Consider the following 21646-nt stretch of genomic DNA (forward strand, 5'->3'; position numbering starts at 1 on the left):
AATAAACCAAATGTGGCAAGAGTTATGGGATAGAGAGGAGAAGGGAAGGCACTTTTATCAAAAGTAAGTCCAGCACAAAATGGTTGAATGGGGAAATAGGAGAGAGGAAATGGTGATGACTAGGTTATGGTTGTGAGACTGTTAATAAAATAAAATTCTCAAGTTGATCTATGTGAGGAATGTCAAGAAGAGGAATGAGTATAACATATATCTTAAGATATAATAAGGATGTGGGATAAAGAGGGCTTTTGAGGAATAAGATGAGAGAGGGATGATTCAGGTACTCACATTAAAAGGGTTATTTAGTATAAGTAAATAGGAATCAGAATTTAAAGGAAACAGGGGTTTATATTTATATAGGATATGAAGGAAAGAATGAATACAATTAAAGTATAGTTAGTGGTGTGTTAAATTGTTATTATGTAACAGGACAGGTTGGGAGTATGTCTGTGTCTGTGTGTTGTGTTGTGTGTGTGTTTTATTTGAAATGTGTGTGACTTAAGTAGGGAGGTGGATGATCGTCTGTGAACCTATTCTCTGATCCACACTCCGGAACAGAGGGTGGCGGTAACGCGCCAAGACGCTGGATCCAACCACCGTAGCACAAGAAGAAGAAGAAGATTTTGCGCGTCCCTTCAGTTTTCAGGCATTTTGCGCGTCACGTACGTGCGCGCACCCGACCAGTTTGGGTAAAACTAACTGAGGTGGAATGAATACAAAACACTGTAGGAATTAATTGCTAGCCTCTCAATGAATCTTCAAAGGTAAATCGGTATGAAATACATTCAGCACACGCCAAAATGCAGCTGTTATGGTTCGAGAAGGTTTAACAAGGACAAAAACTGGCCTGTCATTGTTTTTCTTTTTTAAAAACAGTTTTATCCCATCGGAACGGTTTAAGGTTAGCTAGACAGCTGGTACAGCATTAGCTGGTTGGCTAGCTCTGCTGTGCTACGTTGAAATGTAGAGGTTTGGCATCAAATTGAATCTAATGAATGTTTACAAAGTATTGTAGTGCCTTGCTTATTTCCGTCAGCTTTGTAGTTCTTACTAAAAACTTTGCAGTTTATTACAGGCAGCAGAACATAAAGAGTACTTGTTAGCCAGCACCTAGCATTAGCGAGCTATGATAAACCAGCGATAAGAATCGGTTAACCTCTCTTAGTATAATTTTCTTTCAGTATTTTCCTTTTAAAGTTACGTATTGCTATTTCAAAGTTTTATTTTGCCATTGAACATAACGGGTCTAATAAGTGCATTTTATCTGTATGCCGGGCTGTTATAAATGGAATACAGCAGCTGGTTAGCTTAGGTAACGTTTGTTACTGTCCAGCCAGCAAACTTCTATCTAAACTTGAGTAACGTTAGAATTGCTTGAATTCTTGGGTTTACAGTTGAGTGAAATCATAGCTGGCAATGGCAAATGTGCAGGTTTTAGGGACATATTGTGAAGATTTTTTTGTCCGAGAGTGAAGAACATTGTGGCTTGCCAAAAACCGGGCTTAAGTTTCATTTTGCAAGCTGGTAAAAACAGTTTAACCATTCAAAGTACTTTCAACATGGAGCTGTTTTGTATTTCTAGCTATGTAAATGTATAATGCATGAAACTGTCAAAATGACTTGCCTGTATTAGTATAAAATTCATAGTGTGTCAAACACTTTTACAGACGGGAGTGTTTGTTGCTTCCTTCTATAATAATATAATAATTTCTTTCCATTCATAGGTCTATTCATAGGACGAGCGAGGACTTGTGTTTGGAGAAAGAGCTGGTAGGAGTACAATCAAAATGAGCAAGAAACCCCCAATTCGACCAGGGATCACTTTTGAGGTTGGAGCAAGGGTAGAGGCCCAGGACTACCTACAGAAATGGTATAAATACATTTTAAAAGCTACATCAAAAAATACAAGTTTAAATAACTGCTGATCGCATAAAGTGTGTATGTGATAAATAAACATGCTTAAAAAAGTCTTTTTTCCTATAGGTACTCTTCCCGAATTGAGCAGATTGATTATGATGAGGGAAAGATGCTTGTGCATTTTGACCGTTGGAGCCATAGATACGATGAATGGATTCTGTGGGATAGCAACAGACTTCGGCCATTAGAGAGACCGTCAGTCCGCAAAGAGGATCTCAAAGAAGAGGAGTTGTCCGTATGTTTAACTTGATTCCTACAACGACATGTTTAAGAGTGTATTATGTCAGATTTTCATCTTTATAATCTAGAATGTCTAGGATGATTTCCCAAGCAAGAGAAATGCAGGGAACTTTGTTGGCTGCTATAGTGTAGACAAGCGTATAGATGTTTTTAGTTACTCACATAAAAATGAAAGAAAATCTCATTGACCTTTTGATAATGAGATTATTCGTGGATTAATTGTTGTTTTACGAACATTTCTGCCAGGAGAGACTCAGCGAGATGAGAGCATCTCGCCTTCGTGAGCTTCCTGGAAGTACAGAGAGCACAGAGGACCAAAAAGACTTACCACAGCCACAGAGACAAGTACACACCTCAATTGCCCATCCACTTTGATCTGGCTCCCTCAACTCCTTGTCCTATCATTGTTTGGGTTTTCCTCGCATATACATAGCTAAAGGTTTTAGTGTTCCATTAGGGGACAAGTACCATTCATCCACAAAATGTATTTAATTTGAAGCCTTTTGAACAACATGGCTGTGTAACTTTGTACTCTAAAATTTCATTATATGTCCTTTGATGTTACATTTAGTGAAAGTCACATCTTCTTCGTGTTAGACACACATTAGGGAAAACAATCACTGGGAATTTACTGGGGTGAAAACACAGTCATCTACATCTATGAGTTGTTTGAATGGGATTTAAATTTGTATCTTTGTGTTTTTTTAATTTATTGATGCTAAATGAAGTAATCTAAGTTTTACCTCTTTAATCAGTTTGTTCTGAAAAAAAAAAACATTCCCCTAATCACAGCACACGCACATCCATTCTCCATACATGCTTGGTTTGATTTACTTATCCTTGCTGATGTACTGATAAAACCTAATGTAATATAACAATTCTGTTTTATTTCATACCTGTAGGAATTGAGAGATGGTGAGGAAGTGCTTGCTCGGTGGACAGATTGTCGCTATTACCCTGCCAAGATTGAAAGTTTCAACAAGGAAGGTAAGATCAAACGGTGTCATACTTCAGACGTCTGTGTGCATGAGGAATGATGTTTCTTTTATTACTTTAATATCGATACAATTATCCGAAACCTAAATAACTCTATAAAATAAGGAAAAACAGATAACAGACCTCATGTTAAAGGGATAGTTCCTCCAAAAGTTAAAATTCTGTCATGAATTACTCACTGTGTAGTTGTTCCTAACATGTATACATTTCTTCCTTTGTTTGAACACAGAAAAAGATATTTGAAAGAATAGCCAAACAGTTCTTGGCCACCATTGACTACCATAGCAGAAAAAATGACAATGGTAGTCAAAGTGCCACAGAACTGTTTGCTTTCCTACATTCTTCAAAATATCTTCTTTTGTGTTCAACAGAACAAAGAAATTTATGAAGCAATTTTTCCTCGAAAAGTTTCACCCTTTTGCCATTCATTATATGTGGATATTTTCAGAAATGTCCATACAATGAAGGTCCATGGGGTCCCAAATTGTTGGGTCACTAACATTCACAAAAATATCTTCTTTTGTGTTCTGCAGAAGAAAGAAAGTCATACAGCTTTGAATTGAGATGAGGGTGAAAAAAAAATGAGTTTTTTTTTTGGCTGAGCTATCCCTTTAACATGGGTATCACAAAATGAATAAAATCATTGCATGAAATCATATTTTTAGATATGCTGTTACTTTTTGTGTAGGCACTTACACTGTACAGTTTTACGACGGAGTCATTCGATGCGTGAAAAGAATCCACATCAAGTCCATGCCGGAAGATGCAAAAGGACAAGTAAGTTTTTCAAGGACTGTCATGCCTGAGGTTATGAAGCTTAATAGACATGCATTTCTTTTCAGCATGATAACGGGTGTGTGACCTAATGCTTTCAATTCTTGGCATGCTACAGCATATAGTCAAGTATAAAAGCGGATAAAAGCGTCTGCTAAATGACTAAATGTAAATGTAAGTATATATTAAAGTGTGGCCCTCTGCTGTTATGTTCTTGACCTCTTCCTCTCTTTCAGAAGGTAAAATGCATGGGGTCAATCCTGAATAATATTTGAAGACACAAGCAGCAGGTCCACACAGCTTACAGTTGCTTGAAGAGTCTTTGTGCAAGTCAGGCAGCTCAGGGACGCCAAAATACTTTGTTCTACCACCTCGGTTCCCTTTCCTACATTATTAAAGCTAAAAAGAAACAACTTTTTGCATGCTAGCCACGGCCAGGGGTGTGATTTGTGTCTAGTCGAAGTCGGTTGTGACTCATCATTCCTTGTTTTTGTTCAAGCAGGACTGGATCGCTCTGGTAAAGGCTGCTTCAGCGGCAGCTAAGAGTAAAGGAGGGAGCCGGCCACGCACCAGCGCCAACAGCAACAAGGACAGGGAACAGCGGTCGGATGAAGAGCTTGACAATGAGGATGACAATGATAGTGAATCAGAGAAACTCGGTATGTGAACCAAATCTTAAACTTATTTTATTTTATTCTTCGTTTATTTATTTTTTATTTTATTTTTTTATTAATAGCAGGAGAACTGGAGTCAGAAGAAGAGGACAGTAAACCGGCTGCCGAGGAGCTTGAATCCGCTACGGCAAAGAGGAGAAGCAGAAGACAAGGCAACATGTGCAGTAGTAAACGGACTCGTGTCAGTAAAGGTTCAGGTAAACATCTGTAGAATGCCCCATTGATCCCATCAAAGCTGATACATTTCCAACATTTTGTGACGTTGATTACAATTTTGGGGTTTCTTTTAATTTATAATCATCTAGAATGTCCTGACACCGAGTCTGAATGCAAAGCAGAGCCAAAAGAGCTTCCAGTGACCTCACAGCAGGTACAACTGAAACTGACATACTGTTATCAATCTCTTTAAACGCTGCAGTACGCTCACTGTGACATTTATCTCTCTGCCCCTCAGAACGTGTCTGGGCCAGAGGAGACTCAAGCAGAGGAGAAATCGCAGTGTGTCAGTGCTCAAAAACCTCCAACACCTATCTCTACCTCCTCCCCGTGCAAGTCCCGCTCCAGAAGACTGAAACACGACTCTGGAGAGTCCACCTCCAGCAGTCAGAACACAACGACAGCTCTCGAACCCAGTCCTTCACCCAGCTTGACACATGCCATGGCAGATAGCAAACGAAATGGTGGGTTAGCCATAGGATGTATCATCTTTATGTTGTATAAACATTTGTTGGGAGTGTCAATAGAAGTGAACACATGTTATGTTTTCTATAGATCTACAAATATATTGGTTATATTTTGTTATATTAAACATACTTTCATGCATACTAGAGTTTTTGGAAATGTGATGGAAAGAAAATCTGGGCTATAAATATGTTTCATATATATATGTGCCTTTCTCTACATAGCTCATCCCAATTCCCCCCAGAAAAGGAGACGATCTCAACGTCTAGCGACTAGCTCTGATCAGACCTGCTCCACCTCACCGCACATGAGAGATTCTAACTCCCTCCCTCCACCCCCAGATGGCTCTCAGAAAACTGGTGAGAGACACAAGTTTAGATAAATGGACCATTATTTTAGGGTTATTGTTTGTGTAGTCTTCAAAAGTCAATTTGACATCATTAAAAATTAAGTATTAAAGTAACCTGCAATTTTAGGTTTCAAATACAGGTGACAAAAGTTACAAAATATATAGGCTTTTTTAAGTATCTTCTTTTATACTCCGATCTGATTTATTTAAGTCATGCATGTTAAATCCTCTTTGTAGATGAAGACATGAACACTGTTGTTAAAACAGAAGCACCTTCACAAAACCCAGTTTCGGGAAGCCCATCCCCAGCTCCTCCCACTGACAGCGCTCCGTCACCAATCCCAGAGAAGGACAAGATTAATGATGAATTGCCTTGTAGTCAATCAACAGTTGGAGGGAATTCACCTACTGTAGTGACAGGTATGTTGCCCATCAAACCAAAGCGGATGTTTTCCAATAATTTCTTGAAGGAATTGTTTAGTTGATACTGTAAACAACAGTCACACACCAGGATATCTGAAAATATCAACAGAAGATTTTAAATAGGATGATGGTAGTTTCATATCACTGGAATTTGGTAACATGTCAACACTGTTTGATTTCCTTATTTTATGTCCAGCTGCTGGTCAGAAGGTTCCTTCCAGGACGCCTAAAGCCAACAAACATGCAAGAGAGCCGAGTATGAATCATTGTTTGTCATCCATAAACTTCATTCATATCATGATTTAACATGCTTTTTATGTGTCAGCTAAAGCTTGTTTCTGTCAAGAGTTTTTGACGTGGTTTCAAACACGTTTGTGTTTTTTCCAGTTATGAACACAAAGAGGTCAGATGAGTCTTCTGCTTCCAAAGAGTGTGTGATAGACCTGGATCATAACAAATTTAAGTGTAAAGTCCCTGGCTGCTCTAAAGCGTTCCGGAAAGCAAAGCTGCTTGACTATCACCTGAAGTACTATCATAACACTGAGAAAGATATGGACAGCGAGGCATGCTCACCAGAGAGGGTTGGCCGCTCCAGGGCCACGTCTGCTTCCATGCCTACAAGCACCCAGTCTGATATCCCAGACAACAAGAGGCGCAGGACCGTCTCGACTTCCTCCTGTAGGTTTCCGGAAGGGTGTTTATGTGTCTATTTAGTGTTGAATGAATATTATGTGTTGATGTAGTACAGTCGTTCCTGGAGGGCCGGTGTGCTGCAGAGTTTAGCTTTTTAACCCTTATAAAACACACCTGTACGCCGAATCAAGGTCTCACTAGGCAGACTAGAAACTTCCAGAGTTGTTGAGCCAAGTTGGAGCTTAACTCTGCAGGACACCCCGATGTAGTAGAAAATATATTCACTGTTATAAGGTTAGGATTGTGTGTTTGATCTTAAATGACTAGGAGAGGATATTGAGTATTATATTATTTTTCTCTCTCAGCTCTGTCCTCACAAGGTTTCATGCTTCACATGGACAGCATGGGCTGTGCGAGGCCTCCTTTGAAGTTCTGCAAGAAGAAACGGTCATCTGCCTCCATGAGTTCAGACAGTACAGAGGTCTCTCTACCGCCTCCAGCCTTTGATAGCCTTCACGACAAGATTGTGAAGAAGGAAAGGCACCTGGATGCAGGTAAGCTAATTCTACAGACTGAAAGGTTATGGACGGATGGGTTGGTGGGTAGATGGATTTGTCTTTGGTTTCTTATACTTAGCCTGAAAGTTTATTGCCTCAGCAGGGCTGGGTGCAAAGATAGAGAGAAAATTCAGACTGGAGGATAAATGTCAGTTGTTTGGTGAGTTCACTAAACTGTCAAATTTCATATCCTTTAACTTGAAAGTTGCCGCATGTTACATTTGTTTCTCTTTCATAGTGAAAAAGAGAGATAAAGACAGAAGGGAACGAAAAGACAAGGAGCTTTTCAGAATAAAACAGAAGAAAAAGAAGAAGAAGAAGAAGAAATCAAAACAACACTGTAAGTTGGAGAATTTTGACATATTTTATTTGTTGACATTTCTATGACTGGTTGTCAATGTTCTCCAATGAAAGCATCATATTGTGCTGTCATCTTTATGCTTAGGTTACTCTGACCTGGAAGAGAGGTCTTTGGTTTACCTGGAGCGTTCGTCTTCCCCACTACACCGTTCTTCCTCCAGTGCCTTCAAGCACAGCACCTTCCAATACCCTCGTGCCATACTGTCTGTCGACCTCACCGGGGAGAGTAAGTCAAAAGTATTTTTTTATTAGATAAGAATTTGTCTTCTGTCGGTTGTCTCAGTTTAGCTATAGTATTCAATCAATAAATGTACATGTGTGAGAAAGGTCTAATTTTGTATGTTTTTTTTTGTAATATGTAGTCTTAAACGTATTGATTTTAAGTATGTGGTCTGAATCGAACCTGGTTTTTCCTTTCTTCCTCTCAGACCTTTCAGACATTGACTTTCTGGAAGACTCAACCACTGAGAGTTTGCTGTTCAGTGGAGACGAGTATATCCAGGATCTAGACTCTGTCACTATGGAGGACTTCCAAGATGAAGATGATGTTGGTGCCGATGAAATCGTCCGCTGTATATGTGAGATGGATGAAGAAAACGGCTTCATGATCCAGGTGGGATAACTATCGGCAACGACGGTTAAAAAAAGTGTATTCCAGTTGAGCAACAGCCAGATCTAATTGACTAGAAACATAGGACCTTGTATAATGGTTCTTAGTTTATTTTCTTGTGACTCTGTTTTAATGTAGAATTGTTAGTAATAGTTTAAAATATTTGTTTTGTTTTCAGTGTGAGGAGTGCATGTGCTGGCAGCACAGTGTGTGTATGGGGCTTTTGGAGGACAGCATCCCAGAGCAGTACATCTGTTACATCTGTAGAGATCCTCCAGGTAAAAACCTCACGTTGACAGATGACTTGCTATCTGGTTTACATTATGTCAAACAAAAAAACTTTGCGTGTGTTTATCAGGTCAAAGGTGGAACGCTAAGTACCGTCATGATAAAGACTGGCTCCAAAAGGGCCACATGTATGGCCTGTCCTTCCTCGCAGAGAACTACTCACATCAGAACGCCAAGAAGGTTGTTTCCACTCACCAGCTACTGTCTGATGTTTACAATGTCAAAAACGTGCTCCACGGCCTTCAGCTGAAGATGGACATTTTACAGTAAGAGCCACTGTACCCTACCATAAAATTGGAAATCATGTTAAATTACTTTTTGTCTCTTAGTACAAAGCGCACATTTTAAGTTGACTAAGTGTTTTCTAGACCTGTCACACTTTCAAAATTTACTTTTTGTTATACAAAAAGACACAAGAACAAAACACTTCTTCCTTTCTCTCAGGAACAAGAATAACCCAAGTTTGCACTTATGGGCCCGGTCTTGGGTGAACTCTGATGAGAACCAGCCCATGGGGGGTGTTCCGGACTGCCTTCCTTTTAAAGAGCACCTTAACCTCAACTCAAACCCTGAAACCTACATCACCAGCGAACACAGCTACCAGAAACCTCCTGGTACGGGGGTGGAGCACATGCACGGCCTCCAACGGGATGAGCAGGGGACACAAACTCCTTCACACACGATGCAGTGTAATCTAAAGGAAGAAGAGGTGAGCAAAGATGAAGAATCAAGATTCCGATCATGTCGGCTTCACAGTTGATTTGAATGCTGTGTTTGTGCTTTTTGTGTAGGTAAGCAGTGCCATTGCACTGTCAGGCTGCGTGAACGACAGCAACCGGGGGTCCATGGAGCAGTCCAGGAACTGTCTGCAGTGGCAGATGAACCTGCTCACGCACATAGAGGACATACAGAACCAGCTGTCGGGTCGGATGGACCTCATCGAGAAAGAGCTTGACGGTAAGGTGAACGAAACTAAAAATCATAAGATGCGTTTCTTTGAATGCGTTTTAGTGTAATTGTCTCTTTCTCTCTCTGTTTAGTGCTGGAGCACTGGTTTGACTTCACGGGTGAATTGGAGCCCCCTGACCCCCTGGCCCGACTCCCACAGCTCAAGTGTCGCATCAAACAGCTTCTGACGGACCTGGGAAAGGTGCAGCAGATGAGCACACTCTGCTCTGTGTGATACACAACACGCATTATATTGCGTGTCCTGAGCTTCTAACACCCTCTCCTGTTTCTTCACATACACGCTCTACACGTATGAAGAGATTGAAAGCAATGCTCCTGTTTAGTAGACGTGTGCGCACACGTGAAGCCACGTTGGAGAGAAAATTGGTTTACTCTGCTACAAACTGTTTTACAATGCTTGTCACCACAAAGTGTGAGATAATGGACGATTCCCACATGAATGCGTGAAACAGGAAGATGCAAGACTGTAACGGAGTCTAAACCACATCTGCGTAATAATAGGAAGAGAACACATGCCCAAGGGGATGTTAAGTTTTAAATGGACGGAAGAGGTTATGACATCACACTCATATTTTCACTCTGTGAGCTTATGGAAATATGAAGTTTTAAATATGACTTTGACTGAAGGGGGTTACTAAAAGCAAGTGTGATTACTTTATTTATTGGATAGGCGGCTGCCAGTCAAAGGGTGAATGGTCACTTTGAAGTGCAAAGAGAACATACCGCTGAAATCTGTTTTTCAGACACGTGATTTGATTGAAGGTTTGAAATGGATGTTACTTGCTAGATAAAACGTATTTCCAGTTGGGTACACTGGCACTAAAAGTTCACAATGCCAACAATTCATATAAACGACAACTGGGTTGTTTTCATGAAGCAGTTCCTGTGTAATACTTGTTTTAGCATGTTTATTTACAGTCTTGATGGATGCTGTAGTTGATTTAAAGGAAGACTGGCTTTTCTAACAGCTACTCGGTCATTATTCAGCCCAGAGATAGGTGACTCTTCTCACTGAAGTCTGTTTATCATGTTGATACTTTAAGAGTTGCTACAGTAAAGTAAGCTAATCCTGAGATGGATGTAAATGCATATAACAGATCCATTTAGTTCATTTTTTGTGGGGGAAATGTATTTATGCAGTTTTTATAACTGTCTGAAAACAACAAAAACTAAGGCATAGGAGGTCAACATTTGCCTGTTTAATCTCTCAATTTCTATTAATCTGTACAAAAAGTGTTTTAGAATTTAGATTTAAAACTTGAAGTTTGTTTTGATGAGATACCAGCTGTACATTAAAGAGTTTATTTAAAGAACTGGTGTAATTATCTGTATGTACAACTTCATTAAAAATATTCTTGACATTTTGCATTTTTACTGGTTTCTTGACATTTTAAGGAATATTTTACCCAAATATTGAAATTATTTTGACATTTACTCGCCCTCGTGTCATTCCAAACCTGTATGAATCTGTCTTCTGCAGAACAGAAAATATATTTTGAAGAACCTCGCAGGCCCCCATATAATTTTTAGTTTTGGAGGAACCGTCCCTTTTATCCCACTCTTGCATCCCAGTCAAAAGCAGATTGTGTAAAAGGAATTTGATCATTATTTGTAACGATAAAGTGCATGCATCATACTGCATGCCCTGTGTTCCACAAGATAGAATGGTTAGACATGTCATTAATTTATACTGCTTACATTTTAGCCCAGAACAAAAGAGTTTCGAGATATTGAGCCTGAAATTGCCACATTTTGCCATCAAAAAAGGTGTCAAATACAGCTGACAGCTGAAATTTGACTGTCAGATAAGGTTCCCCAATGTTCAGCAGGGGACAAAGAGAGGATAGGGTTAGGATAGGCTGGGTTCAAATGAACCATCTCGTATTCCTGAGTCATCGTACCACTGGCCAACCATATTTCTCCTTGGCAGGCAATTTAAATTAGTTTTCCATTATAGAAGTGGGGAACGGTGTTTGACAGGAAGATTCTCAGCCTCACTCCTGTGTTCCACTCCTGTGTTCCTCTGCTGTGTTCCACAAGATAGAATGTTTATACATGACTCCAATTTACACTGCTTACATTTTAGGCCTGAACAAAAGAGTTGAGATTTCTGGCCTGACATTTTGCCATCCAAAAAGGGGTCAAATACTGTTGACAGCTGAAAGGTCACTATCAGATAAGATTCCCCAATGTTCAACAGGGGTTTGGCTGGCTTCAAACAGTTGTCCGTGTGCAAGCAGCCACATTGTGTAGACAATCAGATAATCTGTCATATGCTGTCATACCACCCCTGAGATGTTTTGCAGGTTTTGTGTTGTTTTCCATTACAATCTACTCATTTCTAAATAAAGTGACTATATTTATATTTTAGGATATTAAGTGTTACCAAAACATGTATCTGCACATCTGATTTCAGCTGTTTTAAACATATTCCATTCCATTTTCTACCGCTTATCCGAACTACCTCGGGTCACGGGGAGCCTGTGCCTATCTCAGGAGTCAATGGGCATCAAGGCAGGATACACCCTATTAAAGATACGATAATGCTATTCTGCATATTTATTAATTATTAATTATGTATTATGTAATTATTATATTTTTTAATTATGTACCAGGAAATGCACTGTTTTCTATTCCCCCCCAAAATGATTTAAATGATATAGAAAATGTCCTGGTTATTAAACTTATGAATACGCAATAAGAAATGGGAGTTTTCTTATTGTCTTGCTGGTATCACACTGTCATCCAAACATGTTTTGTATGTCATCCCAAGTATGTCTTCATTGTCCAAAATGACTATTTAGCTTGACTTAAATGACTAACTTTTTATTGGTTCTTACAGCACCAAGGATGGTTTAGCTGGCTCTTCACTGAAGCACTCTCAAAACTTTGTGCTTGGCTGCTTACTGTAGGACACACATGATGTTCTTATTCACTCCCGTGATCTCTAAGCAGGCTAAAGAGGTTTGTGTTTTGCTAGTAAAAACTTGAAACAACAGAGAGTGCTGAACAGGTATGACAACGCAGATCCTGTTTGTGGTATATAAGTAGCTCCAGTCTTGAGTCTTCTGCTAGGAGACTTCTGGCATCCTCGAGAAGATGCAGAATATGAAACAGATGAAGCTTCTCTGTTTAACAACCTCGCTGCTTGGCATTCTCTGTCTGACGCGTGGCAAGATTTCAGGTAAGAACATCCTTGGCCTATGTACAGCAACATAGGTGAGCCTATTTTTTTGAGCCTAAACCCATTGTCCTGTTTCTCGTCATCAGAGTATCAGCTGGAGACAGAGACTTTGAGTCAGTGTGAGCAGCTCAGAGCTGTTAGTGCGGCACAGGAACGTGAACATGTCCCTCAGTGTTCTGAGGACGGCCGCTTCAGGTGCAGTGTTGTCTTATCTACACAAATTAGGACATGTTCTGTAGGTATTGTACGATTAAAAACATTGTTTTCCTTGCAGACATGTTCAGTGTAATCGTGGAGGTGGCGAATGTTGGTGCGTAAGTGCAGAAGGACTGGAGATACCTGGAAGTCGACATAATGGGTCCACGGTTCATTGTAAGACCCTATACATTTACCCTGACACATAGGAGAAATCACCTGTATAACCTAACAATATACAAGAGTTATGCAACTTGTGGATAACCAAGCACAAGAAACTGGTATTGAATACGTCCCGTCAAAGTTGGTTAAACTTCTACATGGGGTGAATGGGAGACTACCACAAATATATTTTTTGCATTCTCGTTTGCTCAAATAGCAAAAGAAGAACTCAACGATGGTGTTTTCACTCATTTCAACAAAGTAAAATAATAGAGTCTAAAGACGGCATTCAAAAGAGAGAAGGATGTCAATTGTATTGTGACTTCCGTAAACGCTGTATAAGAAGCCCCCTCGCATTAGTGTTAAAGGGGTAGTTCACCTTCAAAAGGAAAATTCTGTCATCTTTACTCAACCTCTTGTCAGTTTATTCTTTTGCCTTTTTTTGAGTAAAGATGAGAGAATTTGCAAAAGAAACAAAGTCATACAGGTTTGAAATGACAAGAGGGCATGTCAATGATGACAGAATTTAAATTTTGAAGGTGAACTACTAATTTAACTATTTTTTTGTAATCTGAGGCAAAGGTTAATTTATTTAATGTAATACAACGTTTTGTATTTTAAAAGTAATGAAAATATAAAAAACTTTTAAGGATTGTCGATGCTGATGACATGCATCATCACAGGCTTGTGGAAAAAGGTCCATTGTGGTTTAAACGCAAAGAGGTAAATGAGTGTCTTACCACACTGTTAAATACACCAGAGAAATTCAATTACATTTGGTCCATAATTAACACAATTAAGCTATATAAAGATTTTTCACAATCACCATATCCTGAATTAACCATATGAATGAATTGTCCACACTTTGTCTTTTCTCTGTAGGTTTGACTTCATGCCAGCTCCAGAGACAGAGAGTACTCCAGACTGGAGACACAACCTTTGTACCTGTATGCCAGGACTCGGGGGAATATGAGCAGGTGCAGTGTGATACATCACGTCGCCAGTGCTGGTGTGTGGACCAAGAGGGCATGGAGATCTATGGAACCAGACAGAATGGAAAACCCTCAAAGTGTGAGTCCACTGATAAAAATATCTTGGAGAATTTAGAGAATAAAATTCTTGTAACAATTTGCACCATTTTGTTTGAGTAAAATTTGCTGCGATAATTCAAGTACGATTTACTAACCAGAATAAAGTAAATTCTACTTATTAAATAAATGTAGTTTTTGTTAAAATGTCAAGTGAATGTTGTTTAAAGTCAACAAAAACTGAACAAAATCATGTGTCTAACTCTAACTTCTTGGATTACTTACTTTCATATTGATTTTTTTTACAACACTGATGGTCATATAAGAAGAGACTGGTGGTCTTTGTATTGCCATTTGTACTGACAATAAGTGAAATGACACACTTCATGATTAAAATAGTTCCTAGGCACAAGGAACACTCTACCGAACAACGATAACAACTTCAAAAACCCAAACTTTAAAAGAATACCAAAACTCTCCTAAATCTCAAAGATAAATCAACAAAAAACACAAAGAAGTCTTTCTTTTTACTGAAAAAAACACTTAAAATGTTATTTAGTCCGGAAAATAAATCTCATAATGCAGTCAGATATAAAGCATGCTGGGAACTACAGATCGACGTCCAAGGTAGTTATTTCTACAAAAATTACAAAAAACTACAACTTTCAAACTTAACTTAACCAATTTAAATGCGTTCAACAAAATAAAATTGAGTTGGATTACTTAATAATTTGTTCAATTAAAATTACTCAAACAAAATAATAAAAATCTAACAATCCAAAATTAGTAGATTTTATTTTAACTAATTATTTTTGTTAAAAACAGGAACAAATTATATAAGTTTATAAGTATAATTTATTATATAAGTATATATATAAGTATATACATTTTAAACATTTCTTTTCATAAAATCTGTAAAGGCACATAATCATTTTTTCCCAGTGTGTAGACACTACTGAGATGCAGTATTTTACTAAAACAGTATTGAGTGCTTAGTTTAGTTGAACGCAAAGTGAACGCAAATTGTTTTTGGATAATTGTACAAAAATGACCCTCGACCCCAGGTCCTGGTACGTGTGAGGTGAGACAGCGGCGGATCCTTCATGGTATTGGAGAACCCTCACCCCCACAGTGCTTGGATGATGGGGGCTTCTTACCTGTGCAATGCAAGTTCGTCAACACCACCGACCGGATGGTGTTTGATCTGCTACACACATTTAACAGGTGTGAAATCCTAAATTCAACCAATTACATTTTTTCCATCACTAAATCAAACAGTCTGTACCGATTTTGATCTCAAACATTATAGTCAAGTGTAGGAATCGTTCTGTGTAGTTTGTTTCTCACCACTAGATAGCAGTGAAGTATTAAATGTGTATGTGTGTTGACAAGGATTTGACCTCAATATGCTCAAAACAAACAGAACTTTAAGACATGGACATATTGCAAAATATTCAAAGAAATAAACAATATATTTTAATATTTTTTACAGAATGCCACAGGTGTTCCAGACATTCAGTGGCTTCAGAAAAGCTTTTCCAGAGGTCTCCAGTTATTGTTTCTGTGCAGACAGTCGTGGAAGAGAGATGCAGAGCACAGGTGAAATATAACCTAATCTTATCATGATATCAATCTTTATATATTTTATAACTTTTCACTGGTTTCATTTGTGTGTGTATTGTGGAATCTTTTGTGTTTATATTTGCTTTCATTTAGGTGTTGAGCTGTTGTTGGATGAGGTGTATGATACTGCGTTTTCAGACCAGACTGCAAAAAACACCTTCTCCCAGTCAAACATGTACAGAATCCTACAGCGCCGCTACCTCGCTGTCCAGCTGTCTGTCAGCGGGAAATTTCGATGTATGTATGCGTAAAATTTGGTTTAACTGAACACCCTTTTAATAAGTCCAGATGTAAGGATGGATAGAATCGAGATTCTGAATGAACTAGAATGAGAATTTAGTTCTTAAATCTGTATGATAATGTCAAACTTATCTCTTCTTGTGTAAGGTCCCACCCCATGTGAGAGTGAACGAGCTGCATCTGCTCAGAATGGGAATTTCTTTGTACCTTCCTGTGCTGATACTGGAGCATATGTACCGACACAGTGTCAGACCGGAGGTCAATGCTGGTGTGTGGACGCTGATGGCAAAGAGATCTTTGGTACACGCCAGTACGGAGTACCACAGTGTAGTGAGTGTACTGGATTTCTTTGACATCACATATCTTGCACATACAGTTGCGGAAAAAGTACGGAAAAAAGAGACCATTCCAAGTTTAATTTAATCAGGATTTCTAGATGTTTTGTGGCCATTCCAGTCAAGCGTCAATTTCAACAAAATCAAACCTCAGGAGTGTCATCCAACAGAAATGAAAACTGTGATAAAAATCTAGGTTACCACATCATGTAAAAAAATTACTATTGCATTGCTCAAAAGTGAATATTAAATTTTGGTATTTCAGATCTGAAAAATACAGAGCATCTTTTCTGTTATTTTGACCTGTTTCTTCAGTTTTCATTTTCTGCAAATAAACGCATATAGAAAAAAATAAATTATTTGAAAATTTGTGCGAAATATTGTTAGTAGTTCACAGAATGAAACAAAAAAGATTATTATACCTATAACACATACCTTTAAAAAGAATTTGAGATTGTCTCATGGCTGTGTATACTGTATATATTATCTGTGGTAAACAAAAGAACACAAATTGATTTTATCAATATTCAATGTAAGTTAGTAATCAAATACTGTTGTACTTTAAAGAACATCTATGTATACTGTTTAAGTCAACTCAGCAGTGTATCTTGTATGTTCATGGTGCTTTAATGTTTGTGGTTTTTTCTCCATATAGCTGAAGTCAGTGGGTTGTTGTGTGGTTATTGTAATCTTAAATTAAGATGAGTGATTGATTTTACTGATCAAGGGAGCGATAAACCCAAAACACTTAAAACAGACATTCATTCTGTTGAGTAGAAGAGTTATGTGTGTTAGCAATGTCTAATATTATGATTCTTGTTTGTTTAGGCACTGGAGTGAAAGACTGCCCGTCTGAGAGGAGACGAGCCCTCTCCGGTCTCTTTTATGGCCCAGCTGGAGACTTCGGCAAAAGCAGCGTGCTCTCAGTTTCCAAAGAAAGCCGTTCCCTTCTTGATCCCTGCAGCCCAGAATTTCAGGAGCTCTTGGCCAACTCTGGTCTTTTGGAATCGCTGCCAGACTTACAGCGTCCAAATGTTGGAGACATCTTGGCTGAGGTTCTCCAAGGAATGTTTCCCTCCGGGGCTCTTGCCCTGAAAGCACTTGCTCTCACCCCTAATCCCAAAAGACTCCAGGAGAATCTCTTTGGAGGAAAATTCCTGAAGAACGCTGGCAACTTCAACTTTACTGGCGCTGTTGGGACCAGAGGTACCCTTAGTTTCTCTCAGGTTTTCGGTCAGATAGGTCTGACACAGACTGCCGAAGACTTCATGCAGTTGGCCAAGAACTTTTTGGACAACTCTGCTAGTGTTAACCTAGACCAAGTGATTACTGATGCCTATGGCCGTTCTGTAAACTTGAAACACAACCGAGAAGTTATTCAACTTGTTTCACTGACTCTTGAGAATCAGCAGTTTCTCACTACCCTTCGAGAAACCATCAAACAGCTGAAGGCAGAAGAAAACATTCAGTTAGGTCAACTGTTCCGAGCCGTTTTCCAGAATCCAGATGTTTGTAAACCTGTGACATCCACCTCGACACTGTACGTGCCCCGTTGTACTGAGGATGGACGATATCAGGATGTTCAGTGTCAGGGATCAGAATGTTGGTGTGTGGATTCTCGTGGTCTGGAGATATTGGGTTCTCGCTCCACCGGACCCGGGCGGCGATGTCCATCTCAATGCGAGGAGGAACGTAAAATGGCTATTGCAGTTAAATCCAGCAGTTCTGCAGGCTCTGAGGTTTTCATACCTAAATGTGAGAGCAATGGTGCTTATGTAACACGACAGTGTGTTGGGAAGAGTTGCTTCTGCGTGGACCGATCTGGAACAAAACTCCAAATTTCAGGAAGTTCTCTTCAATGTGAGTCAAAACACTAAACCCAGATGTCAAAGACTTGATTTTCCAGAATGTATCATTATTGTTTTCATACTTTCAGCTAGAAGCATATTTAAAGGGACAGTTAAACCGAAAATGAAATTCTGAGATAATAAGTTGCCAACATGTCTTTCAACACCTGTATATGATTCTTTTTTCTGTGGAAAAAAAGGATATTTTGAGAAACATGTCAGCGGTTTTGTGACAATACAGTGGACGTCAATGGGGGCCAATGTTGTTTGGTTACGGACATTCTTTTAAATATCTTCTTTTGTGTCATAGAAGTTTGGAATGACATGAGGTTGAGTAAATGTTTAATGTTAAAAAAGTTTATCTTTCATCTTTCTATCATTATTTTAACAATGAAACATGGCACATTTCTCCTTTAAGTCCGTCAAACTTCAACACATTCCATCAACATTTTACTCCATAAAAATAAGAAAAACACCATGATACCTTCAATAATAATTTAATAATTATAGTCTTCTATTCTTCTAAAGGTCCCACAAGCTGTCAGGCCACAGCGGTCCAACAGTTCCTGACCGCAATTCGATCCGTTCTCTCAGATCTATCGTCAGCATCCCAGCTTTCTGACATATACATCCCTCGTTGTGCATCCGACGGCAGCTGGCACCAGATCCAGTGTGATGGACCATCAGAACAAGCCTTTGAGTTTTACCGTCAGTGGATACAGATCACCGGAGAGGACCTACCTGTGTCAGAACTTCTTGGAATTCTGCGAGCATATGCAAGAAACACAGAAGCAATGGCAACATTCCGAGCATTCCTGTCTGAATTATTTAAAGCTGGTCACTACAAAGTATTCCCTGCGCTGGCCAGTTTCGAGAAGTTCTCCGATATTCCATCTGACATGTTAGACGGGAACGTTGAGGCCATTTCCGGGCCGTCAGTTTTCCTGAACCCACTCTCTCTATGGAGGCTTATAAGCGGCGATGATTCTGGTTATCCAGGCCCACTATCAGACTTCAGTGTTCCTCTTGGGAGCGTTCATCTGCGTCAGTGCTGGTGTGTTAACCAGCAAGGGGACTTAGTAGCAGGCAGCAAAGTTCCTGTTGGCCAGATTCCCAAATGTGAGTTTTACTCTAATAATTTATTCTCTGTTTCTCATTATAATTTATTAAAATCCTCATCTTGAATGTTCCATCTGCTTCCTGTTGATTTCAGGTCCAGACACATGTTCTGCGGTTCACAGCGAGGTCTCAGAGTTCCTGAAGGAGGCCGAAGAGCTCATCTCTCTTTCCAACAGCTCATATGTGCCTGTGGGTTACGGGTTTCTCCTGGCTGAGAGTGTCCATATGAGCCCTCAGGAGCTGGAGCAGATGCGCTCCTCAAAGTTCTCCATCGCTCAAACTTTGTTGAGCAACGCAGACTCAGCGCTGAGACTTGCAGCTCATTCTAGTAATGCAGTGTTTTTTAATGTGGTTTAAAGTCATTAGGTTGTAATGCTCACATTGAGAATTGAACATTCTTTAATATCTCGACAGCCCTACACTTCTACTGGCAGACCAAACTGATGAGCAGTGACACAGACAGGCAGAGTTTATCGCTGGGCTATCAGCCCTACATTCCTCAGTGTGATGCTTATGGCCAGTGGCTGCCCAGCCAGTGCTACCCAAGTACAGGTGATTATTAGCCAGGATTTGTCATATAGAAGAATATGTGTGTCTTGCATCGTGCAAACACATTATTGCATGCGTTTCCTTAGGAAATGCTGAATGCATGTGTAGATGAGTCTATATTGTGATCTGTTTTACATACTAGGTCACTGTTGGTGTGTTGATGAGGATGGTAGATACATCGATGAATCTCTCACTTCTCGGTCTACACCCCCTCAGCAGTGTAAGATAGTTTGATCTCTTGTTTAAAAGGCATCTTTGCTACATCCACTAGAGCAGTGTTACATACAGCCACGAAAAAAAATCCAAATTTTAATTGAATCAGCATTTCTAGACGTGTTGTGGCCATTCTAGTCCGGTGTCTGTTGAATTTCAACAAAATCAAACCTCGAGACATAAAGTCATCAAACAGCCATGTGACAGAAAAACAGCATGACAAGACACAGGAAAACTGTGATAAAAGACAAGGTTATTACGTTAAAAAAATATTTTGAACTTTCCTGAATACATAGAAATTATAATAAAATTACAAATAAGACTGTTGTGTTGCCTTAAAGTGACTATGAGCTCGTTTTCTTTGTATTATCTGAAAAAATACAGAGCATGTTATTTCACCTACGAGTATTTGTCTGAAATAGAAACAATATTTTGATTTAAAAATTTGGGAGTAATATTGTTGGTAGTTCACAGAATGAAACAAAAATAATAATTTTACCTAAACACATACATATAAATAGTAAACTCAGAAAAACTGCTTTTGAAATGGTCTTTTTTTCCTGCGGCTGTATTTTGTATACATATGTACTTACAAAAGGTGGACAGTAGTGGAGTATTTTTACATTTCTTTAAATATCTTCACATTTTTTACTTCACTTATTTTACTTCAATACATTGTATAATAGCCTACTTTTCAGTCCACTAGATTTCACTTCACACGCCTTTTTTTTACATTTAGTACTTAAGTGCATTACAATATTATTTGTGTTAAAGTAACAAAGTCCTTGATTTTATTTAACAATCAATCCGTGCATTGCCTTTCATTTTGCAAAAAAAGTTTGTTCTAATGATTTAAACTTCCAGGTCAAACTACATGCCAGAGACTTCAGAATCACTTCCTGCTCTCTGATTGGACACAAACAAGCTTTAATAACACATACACATACAGCCCATTATGTGATGAGGTGAGTTGGTTTTGAGTTTATTTGGTTTGTAACCATTGGAGGCATATCAAAATATCTCACTGTGTAAATAAATCTTGTGTATGTGTGTGTGTTCATCTGCAGGACGGCGAGTTTTCAGTTTTCCAGAAGTCCATTTCAGGCCGTTCATTGGGGTTGTGTGTGAGCCCAATAACTGGAAAAATCATCCAACCTGCCACCGTCAATCCATCTGGAGACCTGCAATGTAATGGCTTCATTCATCTATCCAATAATTGCAATTTTCATAATCTACACGTGGTTACATTCCTTACGATAACGTTATTATTCAAGCACAATGTAATATGTTTTATGCAAAGGATTTAAGAAAGTTCTTCCTGTATTCAGTGAGTTATGAGTTTTAGTGCAAGCGTTTTAATACTTTGGTATTCTAGGTCCAGGTTGGTGTTCTCTTCAGAAGACTCAGGCACTGCAGAGAGATGCTGGTTTGGGGTATGAGCCTCAATGTGTGCAGAACGGAGAGCGTTTTGCTCCTTTTCAGTGTGACCTGTCTGACTGTTGGTGTGTAACGCAACGTGGAAAAGAGCTTCCAGCCACTCGGACTCCCCGAAGCACAGGACTAACCCCATCCTGTGACAGTACGTGAATCAACATGAACTCATTTTCATCGGTTCACTGGTCGTATCAACCATGGCTGCGTTTCCCAAAAGCATCGTAACCTTAAGTTGAACCATTAACA

At 39.1% G+C, this 21646-nt stretch overlaps 2 protein-coding genes across 5 annotated transcripts in view; both read left to right on the forward strand.

Annotated features, from left to right (window-relative positions):
• Positions 1–630: 630 nt before the first annotated feature.
• Positions 631–10837, forward strand: phf20l1 (PHD finger protein 20 like 1). Of its 4 annotated transcripts, none has more exons than XM_056763023.1 (24): positions 631–764; positions 1725–1870; positions 1984–2152; positions 2404–2502; positions 3060–3144; positions 3842–3930; positions 4427–4586; positions 4664–4798; positions 4907–4971; positions 5056–5281; positions 5507–5641; positions 5869–6051; positions 6251–6310; positions 6442–6732; positions 7053–7241; positions 7345–7404; positions 7483–7584; positions 7690–7830; positions 8033–8217; positions 8393–8492; positions 8573–8768; positions 8947–9211; positions 9294–9459; positions 9543–10837. In XM_056763023.1, the coding sequence occupies exons 2-24, from the start codon at positions 1788–1790 to the stop codon at positions 9683–9685; spliced, it is 3327 nt and encodes a 1108-aa protein (XP_056619001.1). In that variant the 5' UTR covers positions 631–764; positions 1725–1787; the 3' UTR covers positions 9686–10837. The 4 variants fall into 4 exon arrangements, with proteins under 4 accessions (XP_056619001.1, XP_056619002.1, XP_056619003.1 ...); XM_056763024.1 differs by having other exon boundaries at positions 7348–7404; XM_056763025.1 differs by having other exon boundaries at positions 4430–4586.
• Positions 10838–12570: 1733 nt separating this feature from the next.
• tg (thyroglobulin) overlaps positions 12571–21646 on the forward strand; it is a 32516-nt gene continuing 23440 nt past the window's right edge. Inside the window, exons 1-16 of the mRNA XM_056762698.1 lie at positions 12571–12655; positions 12742–12850; positions 12930–13027; positions 13895–14083; positions 15105–15264; positions 15533–15639; positions 15757–15900; positions 16051–16233; positions 17067–18098; positions 18614–19204; positions 19299–19532; positions 19619–19756; positions 19896–19973; positions 20831–20931; positions 21034–21154; positions 21342–21545. Of these exons, the coding sequence (XP_056618676.1) occupies positions 12571–12655; positions 12742–12850; positions 12930–13027; positions 13895–14083; positions 15105–15264; positions 15533–15639; positions 15757–15900; positions 16051–16233; positions 17067–18098; positions 18614–19204; positions 19299–19532; positions 19619–19756; positions 19896–19973; positions 20831–20931; positions 21034–21154; positions 21342–21545 (3574 nt within the window). The remainder of the gene's footprint in view (positions 12656–12741; positions 12851–12929; positions 13028–13894; positions 14084–15104; positions 15265–15532; positions 15640–15756; positions 15901–16050; positions 16234–17066; positions 18099–18613; positions 19205–19298; positions 19533–19618; positions 19757–19895; positions 19974–20830; positions 20932–21033; positions 21155–21341; positions 21546–21646) is intronic.

The sequence above is a fragment of the Triplophysa dalaica genome, chromosome 12, assembly GCF_015846415.1.
Source record: "Triplophysa dalaica isolate WHDGS20190420 chromosome 12, ASM1584641v1, whole genome shotgun sequence".
Taxonomy (NCBI): Eukaryota; Metazoa; Chordata; class Actinopteri; order Cypriniformes; family Nemacheilidae; genus Triplophysa; species Triplophysa dalaica.